The 20,478-nt window shown below is 47.4% G+C and overlaps 2 protein-coding genes across 3 annotated transcripts in view; one reads left to right on the plus strand and one right to left on the minus strand.

Moving 5' to 3' along the window:
- Window positions 1–610: 610 nt before the first annotated feature.
- Window positions 611–18,534, plus strand: slc6a15 (solute carrier family 6 member 15). Its single transcript, XM_068312014.1, has 12 exons — window positions 611–764; window positions 1,870–2,316; window positions 3,936–4,093; window positions 4,430–4,556; window positions 4,627–4,808; window positions 6,226–6,336; window positions 13,630–13,871; window positions 14,481–14,679; window positions 14,977–15,169; window positions 15,290–15,449; window positions 15,824–15,986; window positions 17,669–18,534. The coding sequence occupies exons 2-12, from the start codon at window positions 2,019–2,021 to the stop codon at window positions 18,047–18,049; spliced, it is 2,214 nt and encodes a 737-aa protein (XP_068168115.1). The 5' UTR covers window positions 611–764; window positions 1,870–2,018; the 3' UTR covers window positions 18,050–18,534.
- Window positions 18,535–20,058: 1,524 nt separating this feature from the next.
- lrrk2 (leucine-rich repeat kinase 2) overlaps window positions 20,059–20,478 on the minus strand; it is a 33,168-nt gene continuing 32,748 nt past the window's right edge. For both annotated transcript variants that reach the window (XM_068312013.1, XM_068312012.1), the window contains exon 51: window positions 20,059–20,478. This exon is cut by the window's right edge and continues 94 nt beyond it. The gene's annotated coding sequence lies outside the window, so the exon portion shown is untranslated.

The raw sequence follows: 20,478 nt of genomic DNA on the forward strand, positions 1-20,478 counted from the left end.
GTCGTTATGTAGAATTATTAATTTATATTTTATGTCTCTGCTGACCTCAGATGAACCCGCGGATAACGAGGTGTTCTGCCCCTCCGTTCTTTAAACCGAACGGGTTCTGATCGGTTTTCATTTTATTCTGACAAAGAAAAGTGTAAAAAAAAAAAAAAAAAACCATCAAGAAATAAAATCACACTCATTCGCGTTTTTTTCTCTATTTTCGTTTCTGGACGGTTTCCGGGTCACGTGTTAACGAGAAACTCGTTTTTAGCGGATTTAAATTCGTGATTTCACGGTGAGACAAATGACAATAAACCTGCGTAACGTTTCCGTTACGGTAGACGGTGTGGCGGGGCGTTGATAAACACAGACACATTGCGTTCAGCCCCCCCGCCTCATAGTGGACTGTACCAACCGGGACACAGGGGGGGTCCAGCGGGACAAGATGATAAACTCAACTGAATGCTTATTGTCTGACACACGTTAGAGTCACTAGAATAACCCTGAACACACACACTACACGTGTCCAGCAGTCATCGTAGATAATTGATATAATCACAGGGAATAAAGGTCACCGGGGGCCTGAAGGCGGGGCCCCCCCTCACCGCGCCGCGCTTTGGACGAGCCTTATAGTCGGTGCACCGGGACCGGAGCGGAACACCGACAGTCTCGGTTTGACGGCCACGCGTGGAGATGTCTTCCCCGGGAATGAGCTCCCACAACTTCATCCCCTGAACCCTCCGGCCCCCCCGCAGGACGAGCGTTTCTTCACACCGGTGAGTACCGGCGCGTCACGGAGCGGGACGCGGCCGGGGGCACCGCAGGATGCGGGCACGGATGATGAAACACCTCACATGGATGTCACAAAGGCTGGGCGGGAGAGCGGCTTCGGGGGGGGGGGGGGCAGAGAGGTATTAATGTGACGCGTCAGTTTAGACTCATTATTATCAATATTATTAGGATTAGGATTATATTATCATTTATCATCATTCCATTCCCATCATCCTCTCTGATCCTCATCCCTCAGTCACATGACGGAAGAAGAGACGCGTTTCTGTTGGGGGGGGGTCCGTCCCGAGAACGACTGTTTACCGGGGAGATGCGGTGATGACGGCGCTGCGTTCGTTCGATTATGGAACGGCCTCATGCGAACCGGCTAATCTGTAATCTATTAATCGGTTAATCCCCGGTGAAAGGCGGGACGCTGCAGCCCCGGCGTTTGTGCCCACGGTGCGTAATTTGGAAAATTTTAACGACGGAAATGAGTAAAAAAGGCCAAAGGCTTCAGCCTGAGATGGGGGGGTGGGGGGGTGAGGACGTCCACATCCGGCAACGCGTCCCGGTAAACACATTTTAATTAATTACAATTATATATTTGATGCGTAAAAACTGGGATTCGACTGTTGGCGCCTCGGATGGGGGGGTGGGGGGTGGCTGACTTTCTCCTAGGTGGGGGCTTCCCCCATCCCGGAGAGAACGTCTGTTTGGGTCCGTATGCAAATGACTTCAGCTTCAATTATTCAGAAGGTGGAAACGGGATCGTCTTCCCGCCGCCGGCCCGCCGGGTGTCCGTGACCCGGATCGCTGTAGAACGAACCCCCCCGAGCCACGTGATCTCCATGTGAACAAATATCCTACCAGGATGAATTATTATCTTCTGTAAATGAAGGTGTGGCAGAGTTTGTGTTAATTTGTTTTCTCTGTTGAATCATGTTTTATTATTTCTATTATTTCTATTATTTCTAAGGACTGAGCCCCCACCTGTCAGCGTTCCTGGATTATTCCCTCTTGTTTTTTAAATGAGCGAATGAACGTTCAGCTCAGTCTTTACGTTTCACTGCATGTTTCAGCTTCTGAAACGTTTCCTGTCCCGCTTCACAGACGTTTGGTGACGATGACGAAATAAAACCTCTTCCTGATCACACGTGTCTCCGCCGCCTCCTGCCCCTGAAGCAGCAAACCACATCCTCTACTCACTAACGGCCCCCCAGCAGAAAGACGTTTGCCCCCCGCCCCCGTCGGCTGATCCAATGCCCAGAAACAGCAAAGCGGTCAGAGAGCTGGACGAGGACGTCACCGAGTCGGCCCGAGACCTGCTGTCCAACGAGGACGCCTGCGAGGACGCCTTCAAGAAGAGCTCTCTAATGGTGGGCGGCCATGACGGGGGGGGCAAAGCGTGCGACGTGGAGGAGGGGGCGTCGGACGGCGAGGAGGAGGAGCGTCCCGCCTGGAACAGCAAGCTGCAGTACATCCTGGCCCAGGTGGGCTTCTCCGTGGGCCTGGGCAACGTCTGGAGGTTCCCCTACCTGTGCCAGAAGAATGGAGGGGGTGAGTCGCCCCACGGGGTCGCCCCACAGAGGCACCACACACCCACCAATGGGAAGGCTCAGCTGGAGCCAGAGGGTACACTCTGTGTGAGGCGCCAGCTCATTGGGGGGGTGTTCCCTTTAGCGTGAAAGAAACCAACTAGAGGTCAGGCTGGAGTTCCTCCAGGTGATTAAATGTTCCCCGCCCCCAACACGCCTGATTGGCTGGAGAACACTGAGTCATGGCTGAGAGTACCATGTGACTCCACAGCCAATTAGATCTCACCACGATAGCTGACGTCACAGGAACAGGAAGTCATTAAGGTGTTAGTGGTCAGCTAGACTGTCAGCTGGAGCGATGGCGTGTACTAACATGTGTACTAAAGTGTGTACTAACATGTGTACTAATGTGTGTACTAACATGTGTACTAACGTGTGTACTAACATGTGTACTAATGTGTGTACTAACATGTGTACTAAAGTGTGTACTAATGTGTGTACTAATGTGTGTACTAACGTGTGTACTAAAGTGTGTACTAACGTGTGTACTAACGTGCGTACTAACATGCGTACTAACATGTGTACTAAAGTGTGTACTAATGTGTGTACTAATGTGTGTACTAACATGTGTACTAACATGCATACTAACGTGCGTACTAACGTGTGTACTAACGTGTGTACTAACGTGTGTACTAACGTGTGTACCAACGTGTGTACTAACGTGTGTACTAACGTGTGCACTAACGTGAGTACTAACATGTGTACCAACGTGTGTACGCTAACATGTGTACTAACGTGTGTACTAACGTGTGTACTAACGTGTGTACTAACGTGTGTATGCTAATGTGTGTACTAACGTGTGTACTAACGTGTGTACTAACATGTGTACTAACGTGTGTACTAACGTGTGGTTAGTTGGTTGTTGGTTGGTTGGTTGGTTGGTTATTTGACAACACATTCCCATCATCCTTTGCTGTAAATTGTAGTTTTAGCAGATCGCTCTAGGAAATGCTAGCATGCTAACCCACCACATTGGCTTGGCAAACAAACGTTGACCTTGACAGGACAGGAGACTGATCGAACCTTCAGAGGAAAGCATTCTGAGGTTTACATTTATAAATGTAGGACAGAATCAGAGCTGACCTGAAACACTGACCTGAAACACTGGTCTGAAACAGGAAGGGGTGGGTGGGGGTTCTTTAGCGTGCTGCTTTTACCCGAAGCGTGACTTTCAGGAGCGGCTGCCTGGTCCCCCCCCAGCGGCGAAATGATGGTTTCTAACAGACAGGAGGTGATTTCATTTCACATGAACAGTGGAAACATTTTGTCGACTGCCCCCCCCCCCATGTGACAGGAAAGTGTTGGTCACCCCCCCCCCCCAGCGGCGGGGGGGGGGGGTGACCAACACTTGAAAGCTTCCAGCTAAATTTACACAGTCTGAACTGTAATTTAGGTAATTTCTAGTTCCAAGGGTGTGTGTGTGTGTGTGTGTTGGTGTGTGTGTGTGTGTGTGTTGGTGTGTGTGTGTGTGTGTGTGTGTTGGTGTGTGTGTGTGTGTGTGTTGGTGTGAGTCAGTGTGTGATGTCAGCTGAGTAGGGTCATGTGATGTTTGATTCTACTTCCTGTTGTGTGGACCAATAGGAGCCTACCTGGTGCCCTACTTCATCCTGCTGGTGCTGATCGGCATCCCGCTCTTCTTCCTGGAGCTGGCTGTAGGACAGCGGATCCGCAGGGGCAGCGTGGGGGTGTGGAACTACATCAGCCCCCGCATGGGGGGCATCGGCTTCGCCAGCTGTGTGGTGAGTAGAACCTGAGAGGAAAATACAGTAGAACCTCACATATCCATCCGCCAACACGTGGTAAAGAACGAGATCCGGTCTCACTGATGTATCCATCCACCAACACGCGGTAAAGAACGAGATGCGGTCTCACTGATGTATCCATCCACCAACACGCGGTAAAGAACGAGATGCGGTCTCACTGATGTATCCATCCACCAACACGTGGTAAAGAACGAGATGCGGTCTCACTGATGTATCCATCCACCAACACGTGGTAAAGAACGAGATGCGGTCTCACTGATGTATCCATCCACCAGCTGGCGGTGGTTCCTGATTGGCTCGTGTCTCCTGCAGGTCTGCTTCTTCGTCGCTCTTTACTACAACGTCATCATCAGCTGGAGCCTGTTCTACTTCTCGCAGTCGTTCCAGCAGCCGCTGCCGTGGCACGAGTGCCCCCTCTACAAGAACAACACCAGCACACGTAAGCCCCGCCCCCATCCACCGTGACCACGCCCTGTGACCGCGCCCTGACGCCTGCGTTCCCCCAACAGACGTGGTTCCAGAGTGTGAGAAAAGCTCGGCCACCACCTTCTTCTGGTACCGCAGCGCTCTGGACATCTCCGACAGCATCTCTGAGGGGGGGGGCCTCAACTGGAAGATGACCCTGTGTCTGCTGGCCGCCTGGACCATGGTGTGTCTCGCCATGATCAAGGGCATCCAGTCGTCTGGGAAGGTGAGGCGTGTTGGGCGTGGCGTGTTGGGCGTGGCGTGTTGGGCGTGGCGTGTTGGGCGTGGCATGTTGACAAGAGCAGCTTAGAAAACGTCCAATGGGACCTACCTAATGATAGAAATGGCAGCGTGCTAACGTTAGCCATAACAGCTCTTTTAGGGCAACAGTACTGGACCAGTTGTCCCTGGGGGGCGCATCAGGTGGTATCACCAGACATGACAGGAACCCGGCTCTCACCAGCTGAGATCCCCCCCCCCGCCGGTCCAGACATCTCGTTGCTCGTCTTCCAGCACAAAGTCTGAGACAAAACAGGAGCGGCGCCCCCCAGTGTTTTCCTCTGGGCCTGCGCCCTGCTGGTTTCAGGCCTCATTTCCTGTTTCCTGCTGGCAAGATGTACCTGTGGATGCCACGCCCACTGCCGGCGTGTTGGAGTCCCTCCTGACGCTGTCGTGAAACCCCGCCCCTTCTTTCTGTAGTAGGCGTGTCTCGTTTGAGTCGGGCATGAAGGAAGAGGCCAAAACTGTTCCCCCCCAGCACACCCCCCAACACAAAAGCCTTTTTCCAGGAATATCCCGACCGCCATCTGCATTTCTCTCCTGTTTGTGTGTGTGTGTGTGTGTGTGTGTGTGTGTGTGTGTGTGTGTCTGTGGGTGGGCATGTGTGTGGGTGGGCGTGAAGGAGATCGGGCCATGTTGGTTACCATGGCTACACGCGCTCTTTTGGCTTGAAGTGGGAGGGTGTCCCAGCAAGGAGGGGGGCTTTGTTGGCTCATGATGGGGTACAGGGGGGGTTCCAGGTTAAATAATAAAACAAACTCCTGGGACACGATCGTGTTCTCAAACCCGTCCTGGAGTTAATCAGGAGAGACGAGCTGCAGCAGAGGATTGTGGGAAATAAACCGCTGAAACCGCTTCCTTTACATGTGCAGTGTGTTTACCCAGAAGCACATGGGGCGTTCTCCGAGCACACCTCCGTGTGAACGTTCCCCCTCCACGTGGACCACCCTGTAGGAGATGCCATGACTCAGTCGCCATGGTGATGACTCAACCTCAAATCATCTTCCAGCATCTGTGTCCACACCCACCGACTGACGCGTCGCCACGTGGCAGCCGCCCTGGGACCCGGACCGGTTCAACCCGGGATCCGGACCGGTTCATCCCGGGACCCGGCCTGGTCACACAGCTGTCCTACAGGGGTAGCTGTCAGCAGGCACGGAGAAGGCTGTTATTCTGAAGGGACACTCTCTCCATTGTCTGACTTTTCAAACAGGAACCAAACGAGAACGAGGTTTAGAAAAGGTAGAAAATCAAACAAAATGTCAGCAGCCTATGAAGACGCGCCATGTGACCTCCAGCGAGACGTTCCCTCTGAGTTCAGCCTGTGCTGATTGGTTAACCTGAAGATGTTCTCCCTCCTACAGGTGATGTACTTCAGCTCGCTGTTCCCTTACGTGGTTCTGTTCTGCTTCCTGGTGCGAGCTCTGCTGCTGAAGGGCTCCTTTGATGGTATTCGATACATGTTCACGCCCAAGGTAACGCACACGTTAACACACTAAATAACACAAGGTAACGCACACGTTAACACACAAAATAACACAAGGTAACGCACACGTTAACACACTAAATAACACAAGGTAACGCACACGTTAACACACTAAATAACACAAGGTAACGCACACGTTAACACACTAAATAACACAAGGTAACGCACACGTTAACACACTAAATAACACAAGGTAACGCACACGTTAACACACTAAATAACACAAGGTAACGCACACGTTAACACACTAAATAACACAAGGTAACGCACACGTTAACACACTAAATAACACAAGGTAACGCACACGTTAACACACTAAATAACACAAGGTAACGCACACGTTAACACACTAAATAACACAAAGTAACGCACACGTTAACACACTAAATAACACAAGGTAACGCACACGTTAACACACTAAATAACACAAGGTAACACACACGTTAACACACTAAATAACACAAGGTAACGCACACCTTTAACACACTAAATAACACAAGGTAACGCACACGTTAACACACTAAATAACACAAGGTAACGCACAGGTTAACACACTAAATAACACAAGGTAACGCACACGTTAACACACTAAATAACACAAGGTAACGCACACCTTTAACACACTAAATAACACAAGGTAACGCACACGTTAACACACTAAATAACACAAGGTAACGCACACGTTAACACACTAAATAACACAAGGTAACGCACACGTTAACACACTAAATAACACAAGGTAACGCACAGGTTAACACACTAAATAACACAAGGTAACGCACACGTTAACACACTAAATAACACAAGGTAACGCACACCTTTAACACACTAAATAACACAAGGTAACGCACACGTTAACACACTAAATAACACAAGGTAACGCACACGTTAACACACTAAATAACACAAGGTAACGCACACGTTAACACACAAAATAACACAAGGTAACGCACACGTTAACACACAAAATAACACAAGGTAACGCACATGTTAACTAAATAACACAAGGTAACGCACACGTTAACACACTAAATAACACAAGGTAACGCACACGTTAACACACTAAATAACACAAGGTAACGCACACGTTAACACACTAAATAAGACAAAGTAACGCACACGTTAACACACTAAATAACACAAGGTAACGCACACGTTAACACACTAAATAACACAAGGTAACGCACACGTTAACACACTAAATAACACAAGGTAACGCACATGTTAACACACTAAATAACACAAGGTAACGCACACGTTAACACACTAAATAACACAAGGTAACACACACGTTAACACACTAAATAAGACAAGGTAACGCACATGTTAACACACTAAATAACACAAGGTAACGCACACGTTAACACACAAAATAACACAAGGTAACGCACACGTTAACACACTAAATAACACAAGGTAACGCACACGTTAACACACAAAATAACACAAGGTAACGCACAGGTTAACACACAAAGTAACACAAGGTAACGCACAAAGTAACACTAAAAGTGACGCCCAAAGTAATGCCCAGAGTAATGCACAAAGTAATACACAAAGTAACGCACAAAGTAATGCCCAGAGTAAGGCACAAAGTATCGCACAAAGTAACGCGCAAAGTAACACACAAAGTAATGCACATAGTAAAACAAGGTAAAGCACAAAATAACACAAGGTAAAGCACAGAGTAACACACAAAGTAACACAAAGTAACACACCCAGTAACGCACAAAGTAACGCACAAAGTAATGCACAAAGTAACACACAAAGTAATGCACAAAGTAACGCACAAAGTAATGCACAAAGTAACACACAAAGTAACGCACAAAGTAATGCATAAAGTAACACATAAAGTAACACACAAAGTAACGCACAAAGTAACACACAAAGTAATGCCCAAAGTAATGCATAAAGCAATGCACAAAGTAACGCACAAAGTAACGCACAAAGTAATGCCCAAAGTAATGCATAAAGTAATGCACAAAGTAACGCACAAAGTAACACCCAAAGTAATGCCCAAAGTAATGCCCAGAGTAATGCACATAGTAACACACAAAGTAACACACAAAGTAACGTACAATGTAATGCACATAGTAACACAAGGCAAAGCACAAAATAACACGAGGTAACGCACAGAGTAACACACAAAGTAACACAAAGTAACACGCAAAGTAACGCACAAAGTAACGCACAAAGTAACGCACAGAATAACACACAAAGTAACACACAAAGTAACGCACAAAGTAAAACACAAAGTAACGCACAAAGTAATGCCCAAAGTAATGCATAAAGTAATGCACAAAGTAACGCACAAAGTAACGCACAACGTAATGCACAAAGTAACACACAAAGTAACACACACAGTAACGCACAAAGTAACACACAAAGTAACGCACAATGTAATGCACAAAGTAACACACAAAGTAATGAACAAAGTAACACAAGGTAAAGCACAAAATAACACAAGGTAACGAACAGAGTAACACACAAAGTAACACAGTGTAACACACAAAGTAACACACACAGTAACGCACAAAGTAATGCACAAAGTAACGCACAAAGTAACATACACAGTAACGCACAAAGTAACGCACAAAGTAATGCACAAAGTAACACACAAAGTAACGCACAAAGTAACGCACAAAGTAAAACACAAAGTAACGCACAAAGTAATGCATAAAGTAATGCACAAAGTAACACACAAAGTAACGCACAAAGTAATGCACAAAGTAACGCACAAAGTAACGCACAAAGTAATGCCCAAAGTAATGCATAAAGTAATGCACAAAGTAACGCACAAAGTAATACACAAAGTAACGCACAATGTAATGCACATAGTAACACAAGGCAAAGCACAAAATAACACAAGGTAACGCACAGAGTAACACACAAAGTAACACAAAGTAACACACAGTAACGCACAAAGTAACGCACAAAGTAACACACAAAGTAACGCACAATGTAATGCACAAAGTAACACACAAAGTAAAATACATAGTAACACAAGGTAAAGCACAAAATAACACAAGGTAACGCACAGAGTAAAACACAAAGTAACACACAAAGTAATGCACAACGTAATGCACAAAGTAACACACAAAGTAACACACACAGTAACGCACAAAGTAATGCACAAAGTAACACACAAAGTAATGCACATAGTAACACAAGGTAAAGCACAAAATAACACAAGGTAACGCACATAGTAACACACAAAGTAACACAAAGTAACACGCAAAGTAACACACAGTAACGCACAAAGTAACGCACAAAGTAACACACAAAGTAACGCACAATGTAATGCACAAAGTAACACACAAAGTAAAATACATAGTAACACAAGGTAAAGCACAAAATAACACAAGGTAACGCACAGAGTAACACACAAAGTAACACAGTGTAACACACAAAGTAACACACACAGTAACGCACAAAGTAATGCACAAAGTAACGCACAAAGTAACGCACAAAGTAACACACAAAGTAATATACATAGTAACACAAGGTAAAGCACAAAATAACACAAGGTAACGCACATAGTAACACACAAAGTAACACACACAGTAACGCACAAAGTAACGCACAAAGTAACGCACAAAGTAACGCACAAAGTAAAACACAAAGTAACGCACAAAGTAATGCCCAAAGTAATGCATAAAGTAATGCACAAAGTAACGCACAAAGTAACGCACAAAGTAATGCCCAAAGTAATGCATAAAGTAATGCACAAAGTAACGCACAAAGTAACGCACAAAGTAACGCACAAAGTAATGCATAAAGTAATGCACAAAGTAACGCACAAAGTAACACCCAAAGTAATGCCCAAAGTAATGCCCAGAGTAATGCACAAAGTAACACACAAAGTAACGCACAATGTAATGCACATAGTAACACAAGGCAAAGCACAAAATAACACAAGGTAACGCACAGAGTAACACACAAAGTAACACAAAGTAACACGCAAAGTAACACACACAGTAACGCACAATGTAATGCACAAAGTAACACACAAAGTAAAATACATAGTAACACAAGGTAAAGCACAAAATAACACAAGGTAACGCACAGAGTAAAACACAAAGTAACGCACAACGTAATGCACAAAGTAACACACAAAGTAACACACACAGTAACGCACAAAGTAATGCACAAAGTAACACACAAAGTAATGCACATAGTAACACAAGGTAAAGCACAAAATAACACAAGGTAACGCACAGAGTAACACACAAAGTAACACAGTGTAACACACAAAGTAACACACACAGTAACGCACAAAGTAATGCACAAAGTAACGCACAAAGTAACGCACAAAGTAACACACAAAGTAATATACATAGTAACACAAGGTAAAGCACAAAATAACACAAGGTAACGCACATAGTAACACACAAAGTAACACACACAGTAACGCACAAAGTAACGCACAAAGTAACGCACAAAGTAACGCACAAAGTAACACACAAAGTAACGCACAAAGTAACACACAAAGTAACGCACAAAGTAATGCCCAAAGTAATGCACAAAGTAACGCACAACGTAATGCACAAAGTAACGCACAAAGTAACACACAAAGTAACGCACAAAGTAATGCCCAAAGTAATGCACAAAGTAACGCACAACGTAATGCACAAAGTAACGCACAAAGTAACACACAAAGTAACGCACAAAGTAACACACAAAGTAACGCACAAAGTAAAACACAAAGTAACGCACAAAGTAATGCCCAAAGTAATGCATAAAGTAATGCACAAAGTAACGCACAAAGTAACGCACAACGTAATGCACAAAGTAACACACAACACACACTGATGCAGTCCCACCTCCACCTTGAACTCCTCTGTCACACCTACACACACCTCACCACTGTCTTACAGTCCTCATACATGTCCTGCACCGCTCTAACATACTTCTCTGCCACTCCAGACTTCCTCATACAATACCACAGTTCCTCTCTGGACACCCTGTCATCAGCTTTCTCCAGATCTACAAAAACACAATGCAGCTCCCTCTGGCCTTCTCTGTACTTCTCTATCAACATCCTCAAAGCAAATACTGCATCTGTAGTACTCTTTTTTGGCATGAAACCATACTGCTGCTCATAAATGTTCACTTCTGCCCTTAGTCTAGCTTCCACTACTCTCTCCCATAACTTCATTGTATGGCTCATCAGCTTTATTCCTCTCTAGTTGCCACAACTCTGCACATCTCCCTTGTTCTTAAAAATGGGCACCAGCACACTTCTCCTCCATTCCTCAGGCATCTTCTCACTATCTAAGATCCTGTTGAACAACCCAGTCAGAAACTCTACTGCCACCTCTCCTACACACTTCCACACCTCTACAGGTATATCATCAGGACCGACGGCCTTTCCACTCTTCATCCTCTTCAGTGCCCTCCTCACTTCATCCTGACTAATCTTTGCTACTTCCTGGTCCACAACAGTCACCTCTTCTAGTCTTTGTTCTCTCTCATTTTCCACGTTCATCAACTCTTCAAAGTACTCTTTCCATCTTCCCATCACACTACTGGCACCTGTCAATAGACTTCCATCCCTATCCTTAATCACCCTAACCTGCTGCACGTCCTTCCCATCTCTGTCTCTCTGTCTTGCCAACCGGTATAGATCAGTCTCTCCCTCCTTACTGTCCAACCTAGCATACAAGTCATCATAAGCTTCTTGTTTGGCCTTTGCTACCTCTACCTTCACCTTACGCTGCATCTCCCTGTACTCCTGTCTACTCTCCTCAGTCCTCTCAGTGTCCCACTTCTTCTTAGCTAACCTCTTTCTCTGTATGCACTCCTGTACCTCCTCATTCCACCACCAAGTCTCCTTATCTACTTTCCTTCCAGATGACACACCAAGTACTCTCCTACCTGTCTCCCTGATCACATTAGCTGTTACACAGTAACGCACAAAGTAATGCACAAAATAACGCACAAAGTAACACACAAAGTAACGCACAATGTAATGCACAAAGTAACACACAAAGTAATGCACATAGTAACACAAGGTAAAGCACAAAATAACACAAGGTAATGCGCAAAGTAACGCACAAAGTAACACACACAGTAACGCACAAAGTAAAACACAAAGTAACGCACAAAGTAATGCCCAAAGTAATGCATAAAGTAATGCACAAACTAACGCACAAAGTAACGCACAAAGTAATGGATAAAGTAACGCACAAAGTAACGCACAATGTAATGCACATAGTAACACAAGGTAAATCACAAAATAACACAAGGTAACGCACAGAGTAACACACAAAGTAACACACACAGTAACGCACAAAGTAATGCACAAAGTAACGCACAAAGTAACACATAAAGTAACGCACAATGTAATGCACAAAGTAACACACAAAGTAATGCACATAGTTACACAAGGTAAAGCACAAAATAACACAAGGTAACGCACAGAGAAACACACAAAGTAACACAGTGTAACACACAAAGTAACACACACAGTAACGCACAAAGTAATGCACAAAGTAACGCACAAAGTAATGCACAAGGTAAAGCACAAAATAACACAAGGTAACGCACAGAGTAACACAAAGTAACACACACAGTAACACACAAAGTGACACACAGTAACACACAAAGTAACACAGAGTAACACAAAGTGACACACAAAGTAACGCCCTAAGTCCTCTAACCCACAGCGCTGGAATTCAAAACACACATTTACTCTGTAATTGGCTGGCTCCTCAGTAGCAACAGGCCAATGGCACCTCAGACTGTATCGCCATGGAAACAGGAGTCACTGATTGCGTCACGTAACCAATCACCACTGACACCTTTGTTTGCAGGAGTCGGTGCGTCTCATGCGTCTGATCGTCTGAAGGCGTGTTCTGTGAATGTGTTCCTTGAGCGTGTTCTCCTGCAGGCGTGTTCTGAGTCCTGCTCAGAACCGGACCGCAGGTGAACGTCACCTGCGGTCCGAAGCATCTCCGATGCGTCAGCCGGCAATCGACCATCGCTGATGACAGGAAGCCGCGTGACACTTCCTGTCTTTGTCAACTTTAAAGAGTTTAATCCAGTCGTTCTTTTGATTTGAATTTGGAGAACTACTAAACTATGGTCACTGGAGGCTGAAGCTGAGGGATTTGATTGACGGTCACACTAAATGAGCTCTTTATCAGGTGCGTTGGAGGTGGGTTTGACTGGAACGAGTGTCCTCACACAGAAGCAGCCAGAAACAGCTCCTCCATTTACATTTAGATTACGTTTCACCACGTGGTTCCGGCGCTCACCATGGAGACTCCTCCCTGTGTTTCAGGTGGAGATCATGCTGGAGGCCAAGGTGTGGCGGGAGGCGGCCACGCAGGTGTTCTTCGCGCTGGGGCTGGGCTTCGGCGGCGTCATCGCCTTCTCCAGCTACAACAAGCGGGACAACAACTGTCACTTTGATGCCGTCCTGGTGTCCTTCATCAACTTCTTCACCTCCATCCTGGCCACCCTGGTGGTGTTCGCCGTGCTGGGCTTCAAAGCCAACATCATGAACGACAAGTGTGTGCTCCAGTGAGTAGCCCCCCCCCCCCCCCCCGGTTGGTCCTGCAGACGTCCTGAAAGCAGAGCCAGAGAAGCAACGTGGAAGAGTCAGAAATGTCCCGTTCACATCGGGGAGGCTGAGCTGAGTGTCGACTCTGTCGCTTAGCAACCAGAGGACTGGGGGTTTTCTGCCCCCAGCTACAGGGCCACATGGTTTTACCCCTGCCCGGGTACCCCTGTTGAACTGGAATATTTGTTCTCATCCCCCAAAACCACTTTGTCGGTACCAGGAGAACCCTGAGACCAACACAACTGTTAGCAAGAAACGTTCATCTGCTGAACATGAGCTGTAATCTGAAGCATGTGATGCTAACTAGCCTAGCAGCTATGCTAATGTCATGCTAAAAAATGACTCAACCAGAAACACCAAAAGCATTTCAACGCTAAAGATGCTCTTTAGCGAAGCGTAATACAATTAGCTAGCAACACCAGTTAGCCAGAAACGAGGAACGCTAATGTTTCTACTTTAGCATCGTCTTTGTGTGTGTGTGTGTGTGTGTGTGTGTGTGTGTGTGTGTGTGTGTGTGTGTGTGTGTGTGTGTGTGTGTGAACACACGGTGACTTTGTGGTGTTTGTCAGGAACACCCAGAAGATCGTGTCGTTGCTGGGGAGCGACATCGACAGCAGCCTGATCCCCCACCACATCAACCTGAGCCACGTGGGCGGGGTCACCCCCCAGGACTACCACCAGATTATCCAGATCCTCCAGGGGGTGAAGGAGGGCGACTTCCCCCAACTGGGACTGGAACCCTGCCTCATTGAGAAGGAGCTCAACCAGGTCAGCTAAGCTAACATGAGCTAAGCCAACACGAGCTAAGCTAACACAACCTAAGCTAACAGCTGCTAGCTGTAACCGCGGGAAACAATCACCGCTGCTCGGATTCATGATGTCAAGCTGTTGTTGGAAACACTTTCCCAATGACAGCTTTAGGGAGACGATCAGTTATTACAGCTGAAGCCGATCAGCGATGGAGGCATTGATTACCAGGATCTGATCAAAAAGGAAACTCACATCCAGTAACATGAAGCCTCTTCTTCCTCTTCCCCTTCCCTTCCTCTTCCTCTTCCTCTCCAGTCGGTCCAGGGTACCGGTTTGGCCTTCATCGCCTTCACGGAGGCGATGACCCACTTCCCGGCCTCGCCCTTCTGGTCGGTGATGTTCTTCCTCATGCTGGTGAACCTGGGGCTGGGCAGCATGTTCGGCACCATGGAGGGAATCCTCACGCCGCTGATCGACGCCTTCAAGGTCCGCAAGGAGCTCCTCACAGGTGAGGGGCCCCAGGTACCGCTGACCCATCAGCTGATGGGTCAGCTGATCGGTCCACTGGTCAGGGTGGAACCCCTGAGGGAGTGTCCTATGGGCAGTACCTGACGTCCTCCCTCCACAGGGGGGTGCTGTGTGCTGGCGTTCTCCATCGGCCTGGTGTTCGTCCAGCGCTCGGGGAACTACTTCGTCACCATGTTTGACGACTACTCGGCGACGCTGCCCCTGCTGCTGGTGGTGATTCTGGAGAACATCACCATCGCCTGGATCTACGGGATCGATCGGTGAGCAGGTCGTCGTCATCGGCGTAGAGCAACACACTAATCAATACCTGATGATGTCATAGCTCAGTGTCTTATTACAGTAGTGGAGTTTCTACATGGGGGGGCGCTGTTGGGGAACAGGCGTGACCTTTAAAGGTCTGCCCTCATGGCGGGTTTTGTTCCTCGGGTCTGCGGGCCGTGACTAATTCCTGTGAGAACAAACTGTTCTGGAGCAGACGTTAGCCTGAGGCGCGACACAAATCTTTTGCCCGTCTGAGGAGGCCGTTACTAAAGGTCACCCCCCCACCCTGATTGAGGCCCAGTCAGATGTGCTAGGAAGGTCTGTAAGAGCAGCATGTACATGAATAAATAACACATGAGGACCCCCCCCCTAGGTTCTTTGAAGACCTGAAGGACATGCTGGGCTTCACGCCCTTCCGCTTCTACTACTACATGTGGAAGTTCATCACGCCCATCCTGCTGCTGGTCCTGCTGGGCAGCAGCTTCGTCCAGATGGTCATGACCCCCCCCAGCTACAACGCCTGGAAGCAGGACGAGGTGAGTTCACGTCTGCTTCCCCTGGGACCGGATCAATGGGACGGAACGCCCCCCACCTCTAAAACCTGGGGGGGGGCTCAGACAATCAACAGGATGTGTGGTCCAGACCTGTTTGATCGCATCGAGAGACCCTGAGGCTTCAAACGCTTTTTGTCCAGGGGGGCAACGCCCCATTAGACTCCACCCCCCCATCAGTTTGCCTGCAGGACATCTGCAGTGTTACATAAACGTTTATTCAGCGTCTGATGTAGCCCCCCCATGTAATGTAGCCCCCCATGTAATGTAGCCCCCCCTGTGTAATGTTGCCCCCCATTTAATGTAGCCCCCCCATGTAATGTAGCCCCCCCCTGTGTAATGTAGCCCCCCCTGTGTAATGTAGCCCCCCCTGTGTAATGTAGCCCTCCCTGTGTAATGTAGCCCCCCCTGTGTAATGTAGCCCCCCTGTGTAATGTAGCCCCCCTGTGTAATGTAGCCCCCCTGTGTAATGTAGCCCCCCTGTGTAATGTAGCCCCTCGTGTATTCTAGCCCCACCCCACCTGTGAGGAGGTCTCATGTAGCTAATGATCTACATGAAGAACCAGAAGTCCTGTTTAATCTGTCCAACCAGGCTTCAGGATCAGCTTCAGGATCAGTTACAGGATCAGTTACAGGATCAGTTACAGGATCAGTTACAGGATCAGTTACAGGATCAGTTACAGGATCAGTTACAGGATCAGTTACAGGATCAGCTTCAGGATCAGTTACAGGATCAGCTTCACGATCAGTTACAGGATCAGTTACAGGATCAGTTACAGGATCAGCTTCAGGATCAGTTACAGGATCAGCTTCAGGATCAGCTTCAGGATCAGCTTCAGGGATCAGTTACAGGATCAGTTACAGGATCAGCTTCAGGATCAGCTTCAGGATCAGCTTCAGGATCAGTTACAGGATCAGTTACAGGATCAGCTTCAGGATCAGTTACAGGATCAGTTACAGGATCAGCTTCAGGATCAGTTACAGGATCAGCTTCAGGATCAGTTACAGGATCAGTTACAGGATCAGCTTCAGGATCAGTTACAGGATCAGTTACAGGATCAGTTACAGGATCAGCTTCAGGATCAGTTACAGGATCAGTTACAGGATCAGTTACAGGATCAGCTTCAGGATCAGCTTCAGGATCAGCTTCAGGGATCAGTTACAGGATCAGTTACAGGATCAGCTTCAGGATCAGCTTCAGGATCAGCTTCAGGGATCAGTTACAGGATCAGCTTCAGGATCAGCTTCAGGATCAGCTTCAGGGATCAGTTACAGGATCAGTTACAGGATCAGCTTCAGGATCAGCTTCAGGATCAGCTTCAGGGATCAGTTACAGGATCAGCTTCAGGATCAGTTACAGGATCAGTTACAGGATCAGTTACAGGATCAGTTACAGGATCAGCTTCAGGATCAGCTTCAGGATCAGCTTCAGGGATCAGTTACAGGATCAGCTTCAGGATCAGCTTCAGGATCAGCTTCAGGATCAGTTACAGGATCAGCTTCAGGTTCTGTTGAAAGAAGTGGAAAAAAAACTTTTCCATCCAGACGTCCTCAAAAATGTAAAGGTTCCACTTTCAGCAGATCAGTTCCACGCCGTTTCAGAAGTCCTCCGTCCCCTGTGGGGGGGCACCAGGCTCCAGCCCTGACCGTTGTTCTCGCCCCTCCAGGCCCGAGAGGAGAGCGTGCCCTTCCCGGTGTGGGGCATCGTGGTGTGCATCTCCCTGGTGGTCATGGCCATCCTGCCGGTGCCCGTCATCTTCGGGCTGCGCTTCTTCCACATCATCGAGGGGGGGGCCGCCGGCCGCTCGGCGGTGGCCTACAGGAAGGGCCGCATCATCAAGGAGAACGCCCGGCCGGGCGAGGAGGACGACGCCAGCCTGCTGCACGGGAAGTCGCCCAGCGAGGCGCCCTCCCCGTTGCCCGGCAACAGCATTTACCGCAACCAGAGCGGCGGGGGGGTCCCTGACGTCGACACCGCCCCCAATGGCCGCTATGGCATCGGCTACCTGATGGCCGACATGCCCGACATGCCCGAGTCGGACCTGTAGACTGACCTGTAGTCACCCCTCCCCCGCTCAGCGTGTTTAGTCTGTCTGTACTTCCTGTTGTTGTTCTCTGTAGATACTGTAGCTCCGCCCCCTCACCTCTGAACCTTCATGACTGTTGACCTTTAAAGGGGGGGGGGGATAGAAACATCACGCTCCTTGGCTGCTTCCCAAACCCATCCATGACTCCTGCCTCCCCCCCCAAACCCATCCAGGGCTCCTGCCCCCCCCACCTCTGCTCCCTCCTCCTTGCAGACAAAACGAGGTGTAAGCAATAAGGTGGGCCCCCCCACCAGGCCTACTTGAACAAAACTCTGCAAAGAGGAGTGGGCAAAGGGGAGGGTGGGGGGCTAGAATGGAGCCAGCTTCAAGCCCCCCCTCACTGCTGGCCAGCAAGACCCGATGCCCCCCCCCACATTAGCAGCAGAGAAGCCAGAACCCCCCAGTTCAGAGAGCACCACCTTCCTGCCCCCCCCCAACAGAAGTGTGCCTCTAATTTATATTTGTTTATAGAATACATGAAGCTGTACATTTAAGGTATTCTGTAAATAAAATATAAAGATTATAAACAGGACTGATGTGAGTCTGTTTGCTGCTCCGCCTCCACGTTCACTGACGGGGTCAGGCTGTCCGTCTGGAAAAACAGTCATCAAATAAACAGTCATCCAGTTAAAAACAGTCATCCAGTTAAAAACAGTCATCCAGTTAAAAACAGTCATCAAAATAAACAGTCATCCAGTTAAAAACAGTCATCAAAATAAACAGTCATCCAGTTAAAAACAGTCATCAAAATAAACAGTCATCCAGTTAAAAACAGTCATCAAATAAACAGTCATCCAGTTAAAAACAATCATCAAAATAAACAGTCATCCAGTTAAAAACAGTCATCAAAATAAACAGTCATCCAGTTAAAAACAGTCATCAAAATAAACAGTCATCCAGTTAAAAACAGTCATCCAGTTAAAAACAGTCATCAAAATAAACAGTCGTCCAGTTAAAAACAGTCATCCAGTTAAAAACAGTCATCAAAATAAACAGTCATCAAATAAACAGTCATCCAGTTAAAAACAGTCATCAAAATAAACAGTCATCAAATAAACAGTCATCCAGTTAAAAAAAAGTCATCAAATAAACAGTCATCCAGTTAAAAACAGTCATCAAAATAAACAGTCATCCAGTTAAAAACAGTCATCAAAATAAACAGTCATCCAGTTAAAAACAGTCATCAAAATAAACAGTCATCCAGTTAAAAACAGTCATCCAGTTAAAAACAGTCATCAAAATAAACAGTCGTCCAGTTAAAAACAGTCATCCAGTTAAAAACAGTCATCAAAATAAACAGTCATCAAATAAACAGTCATCCAGTTAAAAACAGTCATCAAAATAAACAGTCATCCAGTTAAAAACAGTCATCAAAATAAACAGTCATCAAATAAACAGTCGTCCAGTTAAAAACAGTCATCCAGTTAAAAACAGTCATCAAAATAAACAGTCATCAAATAAACAGTCATCCAGTTAAAAACAGTCATCAAAATAAACAGTCATCCAGTTAAAAACAGTCATCAAATAAACAGTCATCCAGTTAAAAACAGTCATCAATACTTTAATCCAATGTCTTCAGTTCGGTACCGGTCCGTCACTCGAGTCACTCTGATGCTGGTGGAGATGCCGGCCTTGGTCACATGACTCCCTTCTTAAAGGGGCCGCTCCGGCCTCGGTCACATGACTCCCTTCTTAAAGGGGCCGCTCCGGCCTCGGTCACATGACTCCCTTCTTAAAGGGGCCGCTCCGGCCTCGGTCACATGACTCCCTTCTTAAAGGGGCCGCTCCGGCCTCGGTCACATGACTCCCTTCTTAAAGGGGCCGCTCTGGCCTCGGTCACATGACTCCCTTCTTAAAGGGGCCGCTCCGGCCGCTAACACAGAACACGTTAGCGTTAAACTGAAACTCCCACGCTAGCAGACCCAACCAGAAACAAACGGTGTGACGTCACGAGGACACTGCTAATAAAGTTGATTCAAACTGGACTCCCCTTTATTGTTCTGGTCAGAATAAAACAGTGTGATGCTGGTCGTTGGTTTGATTCTGTTGGATTTACCCTCCACAGCTTACAGGACGCTCTGACGTGAAACCGGTGAACAGTTGGTTGAATTGATATCATCACAAAGTCAAACAAACAAACCTGAAACCACAAACATTAAACGTTACGCGAGTCGCACTCTGATGACATCACCAGATGGCTGTGACCTTGAAGCGTCTTTCCACGGTTCCTCGCCAGGTAACAAAACGAGACAAAGGTGTTGGCGTTCCTCCCACCAGTGGGTGGCACCGCTCGCAGCAGAGTAAAGAACTCTTCTGTCCTCCCACCAGGGGGCGCCAGTCGCCTCCAACATTTAGCTGGAGGTCCTGCGTTGCCATGACGACGGCGTCCA

The sequence above is a fragment of the Antennarius striatus genome, chromosome 4 (assembly GCF_040054535.1).
Source record: "Antennarius striatus isolate MH-2024 chromosome 4, ASM4005453v1, whole genome shotgun sequence".
In the NCBI taxonomy this organism is placed as follows: Eukaryota; Metazoa; Chordata; class Actinopteri; order Lophiiformes; family Antennariidae; genus Antennarius; species Antennarius striatus.